At 41.7% G+C, this 16,728-nt stretch overlaps 1 protein-coding gene across 5 annotated transcripts in view; it reads left to right on the forward strand.

The window, feature by feature from the left end:
- clip2 (CAP-GLY domain containing linker protein 2) overlaps positions 1-16,728 on the forward strand; it is an 85,780-nt gene that overhangs the window by 58,384 nt on the left and 10,668 nt on the right. For all 5 annotated transcript variants that reach the window (XM_072446965.1, XM_072446964.1, XM_072446967.1 and 2 more), the window contains exons 12-15: positions 1,910-1,967; positions 4,767-4,923; positions 7,579-7,723; positions 13,601-13,786. In XM_072446965.1, coding sequence (XP_072303066.1) covers positions 1,910-1,967; positions 4,767-4,923; positions 7,579-7,723; positions 13,601-13,786 — 546 coding nt within the window. The remainder of the gene's footprint in view (positions 1-1,909; positions 1,968-4,766; positions 4,924-7,578; positions 7,724-13,600; positions 13,787-16,728) is intronic.

Genomic DNA, 16,728 nt, shown 5'->3' on the forward strand with positions numbered 1-16,728 from the left:
AAACAGGTTTCAGATGTGCGATCAGACAGATCAAATTCAAAGTGTCTCAACCAGAGTAACACGAACAGGAGATATGAAACATAAACTTCAGCAGACTTCATTAAACAGATATTTGTACTAGGCAACAGACGGCGTGAATGTTTGTGTTGACAGTTCGACAATTAAGCAGAGACTGACGGGAGTACCCTCCCAAGGCCTCACGAGGGAATGAAGGGCAGCTGCAGAGAATGGGAAAACAGGGTAGGGAGCAAAACACGAACAGGAGCCGAACAAGAGCTGGGTCACTGAAAAGCGCTATATAAATAAAAGTTATTATTATTATTATTATTATTATTATTATTATTAAAACACAAGCAAGAACAGACACACAGGATCATGACAGTTTTCTTCACTGCACTGCATTGGATAGAATACACTGCATCGCTCTGTTTTTGTGTAACACCATTGCTTACATATAGATTAAAAAGGTACAAATCCAACTGTGCAAATTATATATATAGCCACAAGCAGCAATGATGGGCCCTTGCCACACTGCTGCCACACCACCACCACGCTGCAATTTTCAGCCAAATTGTGGTGTCGTGTATTTGAAAATGTATTTCACGCCAAATCAACACCAACTTTTTCAATTTAAAGTTGACGCATTTTGGATTTGTCTGTGAAAATGAAACCAAATTTAAAATGTGGGACATTTCTGAAATTGTAGCTACGTTTTGCAGCTTTGCAAATTGCAGTGCAAGATATCAAAAGAAAGAAGATAGCTTTTGATGCCCCACTCCTCAACACTATTTTCACTAAATTTCCGCCTTTTTGGGGCCAACGCCCTTGGAGGAGTTTGTAAAAGTACGTCATTTGGAAAAACTGCTGAGTGGTGCTTAGAAAATTTTGATCCAATATGGCCAACATTTGGTTGGGCTGACAACGTTGCCGTAATAATATGATTTACTACCTCATGTACATCTGCGCCAAATTTCATGATTCTACGATCAGACATTTTCTTTAACCATTTCCTATATCACAATGCATTTTTTGAACATTGGGGGATGCTGACGCACCACATTTTTGAATTCTAGAAAAAGGAGATAGCCAGAATGTAGAGAGGCACCATTTTTATAGGTGTGCAAATTTTCCTGACTTTTCGTCAATATTCACGCCCGTCACTTCCCGGTGTGAGAGCATCTCAAACTGGACCAGAGTTGTGGAGTGGTGCAGACTCTGGGTCTGAAGTGGGACTGGACAGTGCTCTCACTGGCTACTATCGGTCTTTGTAAAGCATAGGGTTGGTGGTCAATTCCCACTCGAGCTGAACATGCTGGCAGCTGATGAGTCCTTATCCGGAATGTTGAGAAACATACTATTGCACTTAATGCGTCGTCGTCCATGGGATTTGGGTGGATAGTTAGTTTACTACATTCATGTGTTTATGAGCAAATTAACTTGTCCATCCTCCTCCTGTCTTCAGCGGGGGCAAGCAGGAGGTAGAAAAGCATTCAGGTTTAGTCTTGGTTTAAAGACAACCCCATTGTGGGAAGCTTTTTTGCTCTCGTTTACACTGACTGACTATGGGGGGGGCTGACTTATGTACATACCACAGGGGAAAATGCTTGGTGCTGATGCTTGGTGGTGCTACGTTTGATGTTTATATTTCTTTAGCCACATTGTTTACACAAGAGTTAATTCAGGTGGAACCCTCTGAAGTCGGAACTCGAAACATTCCAGTGTAAAATAACCAACCTCCCACTTCACTGGAATGAAGCATTATTCAGTAGAATTTTACACTCACAACCCTGCAACGAATGAATGAACATGGCTGCTGGAACTGTTTGTTGATTACTATAGGTTACCATGGAGACACTCCCTTTTTTTTTACTCATTGGATAATACCATGTCTTACTGTATGTGTCTGCAGGTGATAGAAGACCACGAGACAGCCGAGGAAAAGATGACTCTCAAACTGAATATTCAAGGTTTGAAGATCACTTTTATTACCTGTTAATTACAATCTAACAATTAAAAAGAGAAATGTAAATAAAAGTGTGACCACTAATGTTTGGTATTTTACTTTTTTTTTTTAAATTGAAACTACTTATTTAAAATACATATAAATATATGTTCAGGGCTCAGATTAAGGATTTTTACTTGTATAGCAGTGCTGCTAAACAATCCGTTTTTTTTTTTTTTTTTTCATATTTGTATAGCAATTTGATAATTGCATAGCAAAACACTAAACAATCAATACTTTCCATTGATATAACACGATGATTTATTTAAAATGTATTTGTAAACATTCTATTTTTAAAAAAAAACTCTTAACAAATTAACTTTTAAACACTTAGATTTTTTTTTTTTTTTTAAATAAAACAGAAAACTTGCGAATAAAAATAGTTTTTGAACAAATTAATCAACACAGACAGATGGCCTTATTTACAACTTTCTTCCATATCATCATCAATCAGATGACTATTTGCAGGAGTATTAAGCTTCTGATGGAAAAATAAAGGTTGCTGTGGTGTCCATCATGGTGTATTTTATATGTTATTCAAATTGTATTACTCTATTTGACGTTCCGTTCCATTTTTCGTTTTGCTATTTGATGACGGTCCCTAAGTACTCTCGTCTCGGCTCCAGCTGCACAGTTGATGACGGTCCCTAAGCACTCGTCTCGGCTCCGTCTGCACATTCGGATCAGTGTAATTCGCTGCGCCCAAAATACGCATCTGATTGTTAAAAACGAGGTTGTAGTCACTTGGCAGTGTAAATATGAGTATTTTGGCATGTGTATGATCTGCAAAGACTTTTGCGTTTAGGAGCTATTGACCTCGGAAGTCCGAATCTGTGACGCTAACTTTACCGCACGTGGCTCCTCCCACTTTCAGACTCGCGATCTGAGACAGCAGCGGGACTCGTCATGTCAACACAGTGTCCTACATGTGTCATGTTGTTATTGACGATCGATTGACAAGTGATCAGTGCTTTTAGGCGCTTTGGTTGTACAATTGAACTCGCATTTTTGTATCGCAAAAGCTGCGATACAAAAACACTTTTTTCTGACGACTGCATCGCATTCGAGAGAAATTGTGTCGCGATACCGCTTATTCTGAACCCTGATGTTTTTCTTAAAGATTTTTTCACACAAAACAAAGTGAACAAATTGAAAAAAGACCAGAGAGAATAGAATTAAATCAAATGGAAATAAGAAATAAAATGTCAGTTTGGCACATGTCCCCCAATGTATCCGTCCCATCTGTCCCAGTGGTTTTTAAATTTAAATAAAAGGTTAGTTTTCCTATTCTATAAATGTCCTAAGTTATTCCAGTCCAGTCCCCCACTGTCGGCTTAGTTTCCGTCATCCATTTCTTTGTTACTCCCTTTTTTGGAGCCACAAGTAAACTTCACAGTTATCCATTAATAATCCCCATTGCTGGACTCCTACTAGTACATTGTCTTGAAGTCAAATGGAATATTGGTGTCAAAGACAATCCACAGTGCCTCATTGATCTCAGTCCAGTATTTGTGAATAACAATGCAGTCCCAAACACATGGTAATGATGAGGCTCTTGACAACCAGATTCTCCAGCAGTTAGCAGATCCATGTGAATAGTTAGCACTTTGACATGGTGTTATAAAGAAGCGTGACAAATATTTCTCACTGAATTGCTTCAAAACATGTGATTTTTTTGGTCCTCCATTGAGATGTACATACAACTCCCAACTCTTCATCTGTCAAAAGAAATGACCTTCTCTTTCCCATTTGTGCCTGACCGTGGAAAAACCAGGAACAAGTCTCCCGGAGACATTTTGAGTTATTCAGATTCTGAAAGTGTAGTTTCAAAGCTATCTAATGATGTCTCACTCATGTACATCTGAACAAAACAAAAATCACTCATTAAAAAAAAAAAAAAAAGTCTGCGCGGTTTTGCGTGTGGTCAGGCACATTCATTTTAATATATTTTGTAGAATTATTGACCAGATTATTGATGCATTTGTATAATATGGATATTATTCCCCTTGTGAGTTCTAATTTTATATGCCTAGATAAATATTTCAATCATAGGGTTATTCCTTTTTTAATTTCTTGATTATAATAACTCCTTATTTGTATAAAACCCATCTGAGATTTAAGGTCTAGATAAACCTTAAATCTCAGATGTGTTTTATTTGGTGTAAAGCTTTGGTCATACCTGTACAGGAACCCCCAACACAGCACCAATCTCAATACACCCGAACAGCAGCGCTCTGATTTGAGCTGAAATAAAGTCATATTTCAGGTAAACCCTCTCCTCCTTTTTCTTTTGATATTTTTTTAGTTTTGAACCAGATACGATTTTTTTCTGTCAGGCCATACAAATCTTGAGATTGTTTAATCCACTATTCAAACAGCCTAACAATTAATTTTTATAGTTTCAATCCTTTGATTTAGGATTAAGTACAGTATTTTGCGCACAAAAAGGCGCACCGGATTATAAAGCGCACCGTCAATAAATGGTCTATTATGGATAATTGTTCATAAAACAAATTGGTTGCAAATATATGGTTGTATTACAACCATATATTTGCAACCAATTTGTTTTATGTTTTGCAAATCATACAATGAACTGAAAGGGAAAATCCCTGCATCTTGACATTCAAAAGCTGTCAGCCCTACCATAGAGAACCCACAGTTGTACGGGAAGGACATGCAAGACTCCAAGAGAGCTCATCTGTATGAGCGAATAATTAAGTGTAATTTTTTACCTTTTTGATTCAAATTTAACTGTTTTTGGCAGCACTGGAAGCGAAGGTCCGTTCGGGTGAAAAGAAAGCTGAGTTGCTGTTGAAGGAGAGGATGCGCATAGAGGCGGAGCTGGATGCCATGACTAGGAAATCTCATGATGCATCTGGGCAGCTGGTCAGCATCAGCCAAGAACTGCTCAAGAAAGAGAGGTACTGTTTGTTCCCGCACTGATACAGTGAATACATTTATCCTTTACATTTCTGTTCATATGTGCATAAATTACTAGATTACAGTTTAAAGAAGACATTTTTACTTTGGTAATTATCATACATCAATCTTTTTTTTTTTTCTATAAATAAATTATCATAAATATATAAATAACTCAATAATAATAATAATAATAATATATTTATTTTAGATCAATATATATATAGATCTAAAATAAGGTTGTTTCTTTATTCAAGGAAATAAGATAAGATAAGATAATCCTTTATTGTCCACACATGGGGAAATTTCATTGATACAACGCAGTAGATACAGAGGAAAAGGACAGATCACAGAATATAGGAAGTTTAAAAAACACTCTCAAATATGGGAACATAGACAAAGCACCCCATAAAATCTTGACTAAGAATGGTCAGATGGCAAGCACATATTTATTGTATTTTAGCCTAAAATACAACCTAAATTTTTTAGGTAGCATTAACAGGAGCCTTTTCCAGGGGTCGTTCCAGGGTGCTATTGTGTGACCTCCCCGACATTAACGCTGGCATGAAGAGACATGACTTGGCCACTTGAGACTGGAGTTGCATGGTGTCAGTCCACATATGGTGATAGCGTTTAAACCAATGACTGATAACTGTGTCATTCAGAAGCTCCCCCTGTGTGGGCGATGTTTGCAGTCATGGCCTCATATAGAGGCAATGAAAGAAGTGAGTTTGATTTTCCGTTTTGTCACCAAAATTGAAAAAATAAAATAAATAAATACAAATAAAATTTTGAAATGCAGCTTTGGTGCATTGTTTTTTTCACGGAGGACTCACCTTCATCCCTGGGTTGCCCAGATTAAACCCAGATTAAACCCTGACTAAAACCCAGATTAAACCAGGTCCAAAACCGGGAGGCGAACAGAATGCTCCACTGACCGCTCACACATCTCTGCTTATAAACTTGACTTGTGATCCATAAACAAGGGCAGGCAGCAGCAGCAGAGCCACAGGAGCGGGTGATCCTGAAGGCAAAATGCTGCAATGACCCACATTAAGGGCAATTTATACTTCATAAGAAGTGAGAAGTTTGTTTGTGCACCTTGGACTGTAAAATCAAAATTACGTCATGATGCGATTTTGTTGCGATTGGCTAAACCATTGGTTTTTACACATAAAACACCTTTTTATTCTCAAAACTGTTATTGCTTTTTGAGTTATGAGACCAGCCACAGCTTTATGCACGCTCTTTTACCCCCTCTCCACCTTTCTCTGGCATGTTGGCGTTCCACCTGTATCATTGCATTTTGCACGTCTAAATTCAGTTCCTTGTTTGACTCTTCAAGTTATTGATCCTTCTACTTCTGTACCTATTTGCGTTGCAACACCAACATTTCGCCATTGTGTGGACTAATAAAGGCTTATCTTATCTTAAATCTTAATAACTATTTGTAACACGTGGGCTAATAGTACAGACCTAAAAGTTTGTATTAGTTTAGGCCAGTTCAGGTTCGACTCTAGGAGGAAAAAGACGGTTCTTAATAACACTTTCCACACAGAATGTAGAGCTCTTTGGTAAATGTATTTACAGAAAATGCTACAATAATATTTACAATGTATTTACAATTGCACAATCAATGTCAAAATTCCTCTGCGCTATGTGCATATGATAGAGATCCCAACAGTCCAAAATTCCATCCACAACAATGCGCAAAGTGAAAGCAGGCGGGAAATAGATGAGGGAAAATGTGTATTGTCGATGTACTGTATTGTCCAGAGCGCAGTAGAATGAGTGGGCGAGAGTTGGCTGCAGAGCCTCCTTCCGCACCAGCAGTATCGGGTAAGGACTTCAAAAAGGACTCATACGTTGTGGTCCTGTCTCCAGGGACGAGGGAGTGAGCAGGTGAATGAACCTGGCCTGCATAAACAGTCCCAAATTAATATCTATGTGTACACATACATTTATACTTGGTACCATACTTTTTAAATGCATAATAGAAATATTGTGCATAATCCTTTTAAAGTCATTTAGCGATGAATAAAACAATAGCCAAACAAACACACAAATAGCTCACAATTTTACGAAAAGTAGCTAATCAAACATAAATCACAATGTGGCCATTTACTCAAGAGTTAACCGACTGAGAATCAGGTTAAACACAGTTCAATTCAGGCAGTATATGCCAGAAATCATGCAAATCATGTGTGTTAGCATTGGCGGCGGCTTGCGCCGGTTAGCATTAGGCAAAACACTCACCTAGTTCCTTCCAATATAATAGCACACAGCCACAAGGGAATAAAACAACGGAGGCATCTGCAAGTTGAGGGACAACACACTTAGTTCCAATTCATCAAAACATGAAACGAGGGGTTTACAGAGATTGTTTTACCTGCAGCCGTTCTCATTCTGACTTTCCCACCCATCTACCCGAAGGTGCGCAGCTGTTGTGATTATCTGTACACCCCGCACGGGAGGCTGACGCACGTGTCGCGTGATTGGCGGTTACCATGGTAACGGGGGAAATGCAGCAAACTAATTTAAAGGGGAACGCAAATTATCAGATGGGTTACATAATGATTCATTTGCTTTTATTGAAAACATTGCATATTAATTAGGTTTGGGTAAATTAAGTATTTTTCATTTATCATTTTGTGTAGAAGTCTGAATGAACTGCGGGTGCTTCTGCTGGAGTCCCACCGACCACCCAGAGAGGAGCGAGACGTGTGCAGAGCTGAGTGGAAAGTCAAAGAGCAGAAACTACAGGATGACATCAAAAGTCTTCGTGAAAAGCTGCTGCTACTGGTGAGAACCTTTGCTTCTCATCTCCACCTCCTACCTGTCTGTCTGTCTGTCTGTCTGTCTGTGTCGTACGTGTGCGACTGTCGTGCGTGCGTGCGTACGTATGTATGCGTTTGTCGTACGTATGTGTCGCACGTACACAGATATTAGGGGAACATAGATAGTTCCCTTGACTTTTTATAAACTAATAGGTTGCATAGAGCAATAATTTACATATAACAACAAATAAGTCTAATTTAAACTTGTCATTTCACTTCTTGTTTGTGCTTCACATTTCTCTTTAACTGTGGCCAACTGGTGTTTCAGTTATATCTATGTGGTGCTTTTGCAATTGTGTTACAGGGTTTATTTTAGAGCAGCTGGAAAGTGAAAAGCACTTTTAACAGCAACACATCCAGCACAGCATGGTTAGCTCTACGCCTGATGCTAATAATGCAGCAAAAAATGCGTGTCAGGCTGCCCAATCTGAGCAATTTGATTCATTTCACTGTGAAAAGATGAGGCCCAGTCTCACAGAAACTAGTCTGAAACTTGCTGTGCTAAATGTCAGATCCTTATGTAACAAATCACTCTTAATGAATAATTGTATTTCTTCTTATAATTTTGATTTCATTTTTTTAACTGAAACATGGCTTGTCAAAACAGGAATGTAGCTCTAATAGAATCTGCTCCACCTAACTTTAAGTTTGAATCTGAAACACAAGAAAACAAAAAGGGGGGCAGTGTCTGTGCAATCTTTAGAGATGAATAATCACCCACAGGTTGTCCTTTGGGGTGTTTTCATCATTTGAGTATGTATCCTTTAAAATGGAGCTAAAACACTCTCCATCTAGTCTCTTCATTGTTTCATAAGTTTTTTTAAGTTGTATTGATGATTTTACTGTGATGCTTTCAGTTGTATGCACAGATTTTGATGGTTTGGTCATTACAGGTGATTTCAATGTGCATGTTGATAACATTTGTGACAGAAATGCTAAAGAGCTCTTTAGCATTTCTGTCACAAATGTTATCAACATGATGATGCTGTCCTTGAAACCTTCAGTCTTACTCAGCATGTGAGTGGCCCCACCCACAGCAGTGGGCACACTCTAAATCTTCTAATTACAAAGGAGGTTAATATTTCTGATAATCTGATCATTTCTGCGTCTTCTTTGACATGTCTGTTTTCCCCAAACCACCGGCTGGTCCATTTATGTGTCCCTGGTCGGAAGGGACACATAAATGATGGCACAGGTGCACTGTTTATGTAAATTATACACTTTGAAAATGTCTCATGTTCTAATGTAAATGATTTGAACTCTGTTACATCTAGTGTTTTGAATGTTCTGGACGCTATTGCCCCTATGAAGGCTAAACTTTTTGAAAAATAAGCAGAAGGCGCCATGGAGAAATTATGATTTGGTCAGGGCACAGAAAAAGGAGTGCCGCCGGGCCAAACGGAAATGGCGCAAGTCAAAGCTCCAGATTTAAAAAGAGATTTACAAAGAAAAGTTGTACAGATATTTTTCTGAAATAATTGGAAGCTGTAGTTACAACTCGCATGTCCTGCTCACCACAGTAAACAGATTAACAAACCCTCTAGCTCAGCTGCTGTTAGAAATCATTTCCACATCCAAGTGTAATGAGTTTGCATTATTCTTTAATGACAAACTTCAGGTCATTAAAAATGCTATATATTTTCACAATGGAAAAAATAACCTTATAACCACCTTGACACTTAGAGCTAACTCACTTTGCACCTGTAACTGACAAAACTGTCCAAGAGATCATCACCAGTCAGTTCATCTACATGCTGCCTCCATGTGTTACCCACCATTTCTAAAGTCTGTGCTGAACAGTTTGTTAGCACCACTCACTCACATAGTTATGTCGCTTCAATCTGGAAAATTCAGAGCAGTCTTGATGTCGCAGTACTGAGTAATTACCGGCCCATCTCAAATCTGCCATTTTGAAAAGGTTGTTTACCAACAGCTCACAGATTTCCTCTTAATAAACAACTCATTTGATGTTTTTCAGTCAGGTTTTAGACCTCATCACAGCACTGAGACTGCTCTTGTCAAGGTGACAAATGACACCTGCCTGAACACTGACACGGGCAAAGCCTCAGTCTTAATTCTGTTAGATCCGAGTGCTGCTTTTGACACTGTCAATCATGGGATCCTCTTACAGAGACTAGGCGACTGGGTGGGCATCACTGGCACTGCCTTAAATTGGTTAAGGTCCTATCTGGAAGACAGGAAGTACTTTGTTGAAATTCGTAATTGTGTCTCTGACCACATGCCCCTGACCTGTGGGGTGCCCCAAGGGTCAATCCTGGGACCCCTTCTGTTCAACATCTACATGCTGCTGTTAGGTCAGCTGATACGCAGCGAAAATGTGTCCTATCACAATTATGCAGACGACACATGTTTCCATGTCGGCAGGTGAATATAGACCAGTGGATTCACACTGCATCCAACAGATCAGTGTGTGGATGCAAAACAACTTTCTACTGCTGAACTCAGACAAGACTGAAATCATTATCTTTGGCCCACAGAAACAAAGAGAAAGTGTTAGCAGTCACCTCCAGAGTCTCGCTCTAAAACCTTCAAATCGAGTTAGAAATCTGGTGTAATAATGGACTCAGACTTGAATTTTAACAGCCACGTCAAACTTCAGCAGCTTTTTACCATCTTAAAAACATTGCCAAAATCTCAAGTACAGTGTCAAAACCAAACTTGGAGAGACTTATCCATTCGTTTGTCTCCAGTAGATTAGACTACTGTAACAGCCTGCTCACTGGCCTCTCCAAACGAGCTGTAAAACAGCTGCAGTACATCCAGAACGCTACTGCTCGGGTCCTGACCAGAACCAGGAAGTACGATCACATTCGTCCTCAGGTCTCTGCACTGGCCCCCTGTGGCACAGAGAAGAGACTTTAAAGCAGCTGCTGCTACAAGTTTCTCCATGGCCTCGGACCAAAGTACATCTCGGACATGTTAGTGGCATACGAACCATCTCAGATTCTGAGGACCTCAGGGACTGGCCTCCTGCTGGTGCCCAGAGTCAGGACTAAACATTGGAAATCTGCGTTTCAGTTTTATGCAATTAAAATCTGGAACAGTCTTCCTGAAGATGTGAGACAGGCCTCTACTCTGACAAGGTTCAAAGTTAAAAACTTATGTTTAGCTGTGCATATGACTGAAATTATTTTCTTTGCACTCTTCTCTTTTAGGTCTTAAACTGTTTTGTGATTTCTGTCATGTCTCTGTGATTTTAATGCATTTTTGTCTCTATTGTGTAAAGCACTTTGAATTGCCTTGTGTAATTGTGCTCTACAAATGCCTTGCCTGGCCAGCTACTTGGGAAACTTTTGTGACAGAATTTACAGCCCACAAGCACCTTTCCTCCGCACGACTCCGCATTTCTGAGCACATTCAGCATAAAGATGTCTGACATGAAGCAAAAAAATTAGGAGCTGAAATAACGTTAATGGAAATACAGGGTGCAATCAACAGGCTTAAGAACAATAAATGGGGTCACGTCAGAGTGGTATAAAGCTCTAAAAGAAACATTTATCCCTGTTTTTAACAACGTTTAACTGGGGGGAAAAACTCGAAGCCATTATATCTCTAATACCTAAGGAGGAGAAAGACTCAAATCTGCCTCATATGAATAAATGGATAACCATTTATATTCTGAATATGGACTATCATATATACATCTCAATTATGTACAAAAGAATGGAACAAATACTCCCAAATTGAATCCACAATTATCAGATAGGATTTGACAGACAGCAACTACAGGATAACATAAGCCGAACCTTACACATAATGAAACATATAAAAACAACACAACAAAAAGCCGTAATCATTAGTTTGGATGGTGAGAAAGCTTTTGATTCTGTTAGCTGGCTCTATTTATTTAAAGTGCTGAACACATTTCAAAATAGACAACCTAATTATACAAAAATATTGGGGCTCTTAACGGTGGTCCAACATCAAGAATTAAAATCAGTTGTCACCTGAACGTTTGGCCCAATATGTTAGATAAATCAAAAACAATGTTACAATCGACGGGATGGACCATAAAATTGCCTGATATCCAGATGATATCCTATTATATTTCACCAAACCAGAAATTTCCATACCCAGTGTGATGCATTTTCTTTAATTTAAATTATATAATATACATTTTAACAAATTAAATGTTTAAAACATTTTAATGATTTAATTAATCCTCACCCTATCTCTAAGGGAGCGCTCAGCCATCCAGCGGAGAAAATTCATTTTGACTGCTTGTATCCGCGATCTTGTCCTTTCGGTCATTACCCAAAGCTCGTGACCATAGGTGAGGGCAGGAACATAGATTGACCTGTAAATCGAGAGCTTTGCCTTTTGACTCAGCTCCTTCTTTACCACAACAGTCCGATGCAGCTGCACCAATCCGCCTGTCAATCTCACGCTCCATCCTTCCCTCACTCGTGAACAAGACCCCGAGATACTTGAACTCCTCCACTTGGGGCAAGAACTCCCCAGCCACCTGGAGAGGGCAAGCCACCTTTTTCCGGTTGAGAACCATGTCCTCGGATTTGGAGGTGCTGATTCTCATCCCAGCTGCTTCACACTTGGCTGCAACCGTCCCAGTGCATGCTACAGGTCCGAGTTTGATGGAGCCATCAGGACAACATCGTCTGCAAATAAGCAGAGATGAGATCCTGTGGTCCACAAACCGGACACCCTCCAACCCTTGACTGCGCCTAGAAATTCTGTCCATAAAAACTATGAACAGAACTGGTGACAAAAGGCAGCCCTGGCCGAGTCCAACATGCACTGGGAACAGGTCTGACTTACTGCCGGCAATGCAAACACAGCTCCTGCTCCGGTCATACAGGGACTGGACAGCCCTGAGCAAAGGACCCCGGACCCCGTACTCCCGGAGCACCCCCCAAAAGACACCCCGAGGGACACGGTCGAAAGCCTTCTCCAGATCCACAAAGCACATCTGGACTGGTTGGGCAAACTCCCATGAACCCTCGAGCACCCGATGGAGAGTATAGAGCTGGTCCAGTGTTCTACGACCAGGACGAAAATTACCGGTAAATGGAAAAATATTCAGAGTAATGTGGTGCCAAGGGTTCCCATACAGATGCCTTACTGGCAGATGACAAATGGAGTCATGTCATTTGGAGTTACTGGAAAACCCTTGGATAAAATCTGTGCTCACAACAACGAACTAATAAAAACATATAATCTTAACAAAGATGTTAAACTGGTTTTACACTGGTATATGATCAAAGTGATTTGAGATTTAAAGTGTGGATTGCAAAAGTTATAAAGATTTTCTACAGACCGTAAAAGAAAATCACATGAAAAGCTTTGACATGTTGAAAGAATCTTCTGTGTGCATGTTTCTGTGCATGAATCCTATATAGCCTATATTTTGCGATAAGCACACAAAAAAAACAACTGTATCTGCAAAAATGTAACCTACTGCCTAAATATTAACTGTTGGCTACCAAAAGAAAATTGAAGTCTGTCATTTTCAAAGTCAAATTAAGAAGGAGTCACTTTTATTTGCCTCAAATGTGACTGCTGCTGCTGTGCGGAGCATCACCTTCTTCTCTGTCCTGCGTCTTCGTCAAACCCAAGTGCGGCGAGGGCATGACATGGGTTCATGATCACAGATTCCAGCTACAGGTGGGATTTAAAAGTAGAAATTGCCTGGTGGAGTGTGTACTGAGGGTTTTATAAATCAGGAAATTGCGTAGCATTCGCCTCTAGTGAATGCTGGGAGTATGCACATGCTCAGCAAAATTCCAACACAATCCTTTATAAATGAGGCCCCAGAGCATGAGAAAATTCTAAGATGATTATTACCTTTCTTACTGTGTGTCAGGGTCAGCAGCGCTCTTCACCAGATCACCGTCGCTATTCTATGGAGCCCTCTGCCCTGGACTCGGAGGTGAACCGGTTGAGACAGCGGCTGTGCAGTACAGAGGACGCCCTGAGGAACGCACTGGAACACAACCAGACTGTTGACCTTCTTGTGCAAGCCATGGGAAGGAAGCCTGATAAGACTCAAGTAAGGACACTTTCACTGTGTACAAATGAGCATCTATCTCCCAACAACAGCATACTTTTGTCTGCAATAAGTATAATAAGTATAATAATTAAGTACATTGTGCATTTGGACAGCCTGCTTACCTTAAAAACACACATTGAGAGCCTCTGTAGTCTGCTACAGCACACGTGTGGCCAAACCGGTCATGGTTTTACCGAGCCATAGTTGAGAGCGTAACCCGATTTGCATGGAACTGCTCTCTCTCTGTCTATCTAGCTATGGAACAAAATGACACAGATTCATAAATACACAATGAAGCTAACTGGACACAAGGACTATGAACCACTGCAGACAATATACTGTCAGGTCCATAAATATTGGGACATCAACACAATTTGAATGCTTTTGGCTCTATAAACCACCACAATGCGTTCTAAATGAAATTAACTGCAGACTTCTAGCATTTAATGGTATTTACATCCATATCAGGTGGACGGTGTAGGAATTACAACAGCTTGTTTACGTGCCTCCCACTTTTTAAGGGAACAAAAGTAATAGAAAAAATTAACAATCATAAATCAAACTTACACGTTTTAATACTTAGTTGTAAATCCTTTGCAGTCAATTACTGCCTGAAGTCAGGTGACTTGCCTATTTTATTACATTCCAGTTCCAGGTCTTTGCCACAAAAACTCTGGGTGCTTTTGCAGTATACTTCGTGTCGTTGTCCATCTGTACTGAATGAAGTGCTGTCCAATGGGAGCGCCCAGCCACCTGGCAGAGGAAACTCATTTCGACCGCTTGTATCCGCGATCTGTTCTTTCGGTCATTACCCAAAGCTCATGACCACAGGTGGTAGGAACGTAGACTGACCGGTAAATTGAGAGCTTTGCCTTTCGACTCAGCTCCTTCTTTTCTTTACCTCAACAGTCCGATGCAGCGACTGCATTACTGCAGCCCAAGTGGAGTCCAACATGCACTGGGAACAGGTCTGACTTACTGCCGGCAATGCAAACACAGCTCCTCCTCATACAGGGAACGGACAGCCCTGAGCAAAGGGCCCCAGACCCCGTACTCCCGGCGCACCCCCCAAAGGATGCCCCAAGGGACACGGTCGAAAGCCTTCCCAAAATCTCCACAAAGCACATGTGGACTAGTTGGGCAAACTCCCATGAACCCTCGAGCACCCAATGGAGAGTATAGAGCTGGTCCAGTGTTCCACGACCCGAACGAAAACCACTCTGCTCCTCCTGAATCCGAGGTTCGACTATCGGCCGGATTCTCCTCTCCACTACCCAGGAATAGACCTTACCGGGGAGGTTGTGGAGTGTGATCCCTCTGTAGTTGGAACACACCCTCCGGTCCCCCTTCTTGAACAGAGGGACCACCACCCCGGTCTGCCAGTCCAGAGGCACTGTCCCCGACCGCCACGTGATGTTTCAGAGATATGTCAGCCAAGTCAGTCTTACAACATCCAGAGACTTTAGGTACTCAGGGCGGATCTCATCTATTCCGGAGCCCTGCGACTGAGGAGCTAGCGAACAACCTCAGTAACTTCAGCATGGGTGATGGACAAGCCCCTGGCCCCTTGTGACGCGACACAAAGTCGATCATTGACCTCCGGCCTAGGGTGTCCTGGTGCCACGTACACTGATGGATACCCTTGTGTTTGAACATGGTGTACGTTATGGACAATCCGTGGCTAGCACAGAAGTCCAATAACTGAACACCGATCGGGTTCAGATCGGGGAAGCCATTCTTCCCAATCACCTCCCTCCAGGTGTCATTGCCCACGTGGCCGTTGAAGTCCCCCAGTAGAACAATGGAGTCACCGGTCGGTGCACTGTCCAGTACCCCTCCCAAGGACTCCAAGAAGGCCGGGTACTCTGCACTAGAGTTCGGCCCGTAGGCTGATACAACAGTGAGAGACCTGGCCCCCACCCGAAGGCGTAGGGACGCGACCCTCTTGTCCACCGGGGTGAACTCCAAACACATGGCGGCTGAACTGAGGGGCTATAAGCAAGCCCACACCAGCCCACCGCCTCTCCCCGTGGGCAACACCAGAGAACTGGAGCGTCCAGCCCCTCTCGAGGAAATGGGTTCCAGAGCCCAAACTGTGTGTGGAGGTGAGGCCGACTATATCTAGTCGATACCGCTCAACCTCCCGCACAAGCTCAGGCTCTTTTCCCCTCGGCGAGGTGACATTCCATGTCCCCAGAGTTAGTCTCTGTATCCGGAGATCTGGTCGTTGAGGCCCCTGCCGTCGACTGCCGCCCAGATCACTCTGCACTGGCCCCTTATGTATCCTCCTGTGGGTGATGGAGGAGGGCAGCCCCACGTCTCTCTTTCTGGCTGTGCCCGGCCCGGGCCACCAGGTGCTCGCTGTCGAGCACCCACCCTAGGCCTGGCTCAAGGATGAGGCCCCGGTGACGCCAATCCGGGCGACGTAACTGGCCTTGATCTTTTACTTGTCATAAAGGGTTTCTGAACCGCTCTTTTTCTGACCCATCACCTAGGACCTGTTTGCCTTGGTAGACCCTACCAGGGGCTTGAAGTGCGTCCCTTCTTTTTAAGATTGTTCCAAATAGTTGATTTGGCCACCTAATGTTTTTGCCATCTCTTTGATCAGGTTACTTTGATTTTTCTGCCTAATGATGGCTTGCTTCACTGATAGTGACAGCTCTTTTGATCTCATTGAGAGTTGACAGCAGCCGACATGCATGCATACATGACATGCATTAATTAGGAATTTACTTAACCTGTTCACGCCCACCCACCCGTGGGGGAAAACCATACTTTATAAGTTCTATTACATCAGTGGTCCCCAAACTTTTCGACTCGAGTGCCACATTGTGTTCTAAAATTTGGCCGAGGGGCCGGGCCAGGAAAATATGGTGTGTTTGTGTGAACTAATGAATTCCTATAAATTACACGCAAGATTTGACCTGTAACTTGTAACAAAG

The sequence above is a fragment of the Eucyclogobius newberryi genome, unplaced genomic scaffold (genome assembly GCF_026437365.1).
Source record: "Eucyclogobius newberryi isolate DKJ021-1_F unplaced genomic scaffold, fEucNew1.0.hap1 SCAF_15, whole genome shotgun sequence".
Taxonomy (NCBI): Eukaryota; Metazoa; Chordata; class Actinopteri; order Gobiiformes; family Gobiidae; genus Eucyclogobius; species Eucyclogobius newberryi.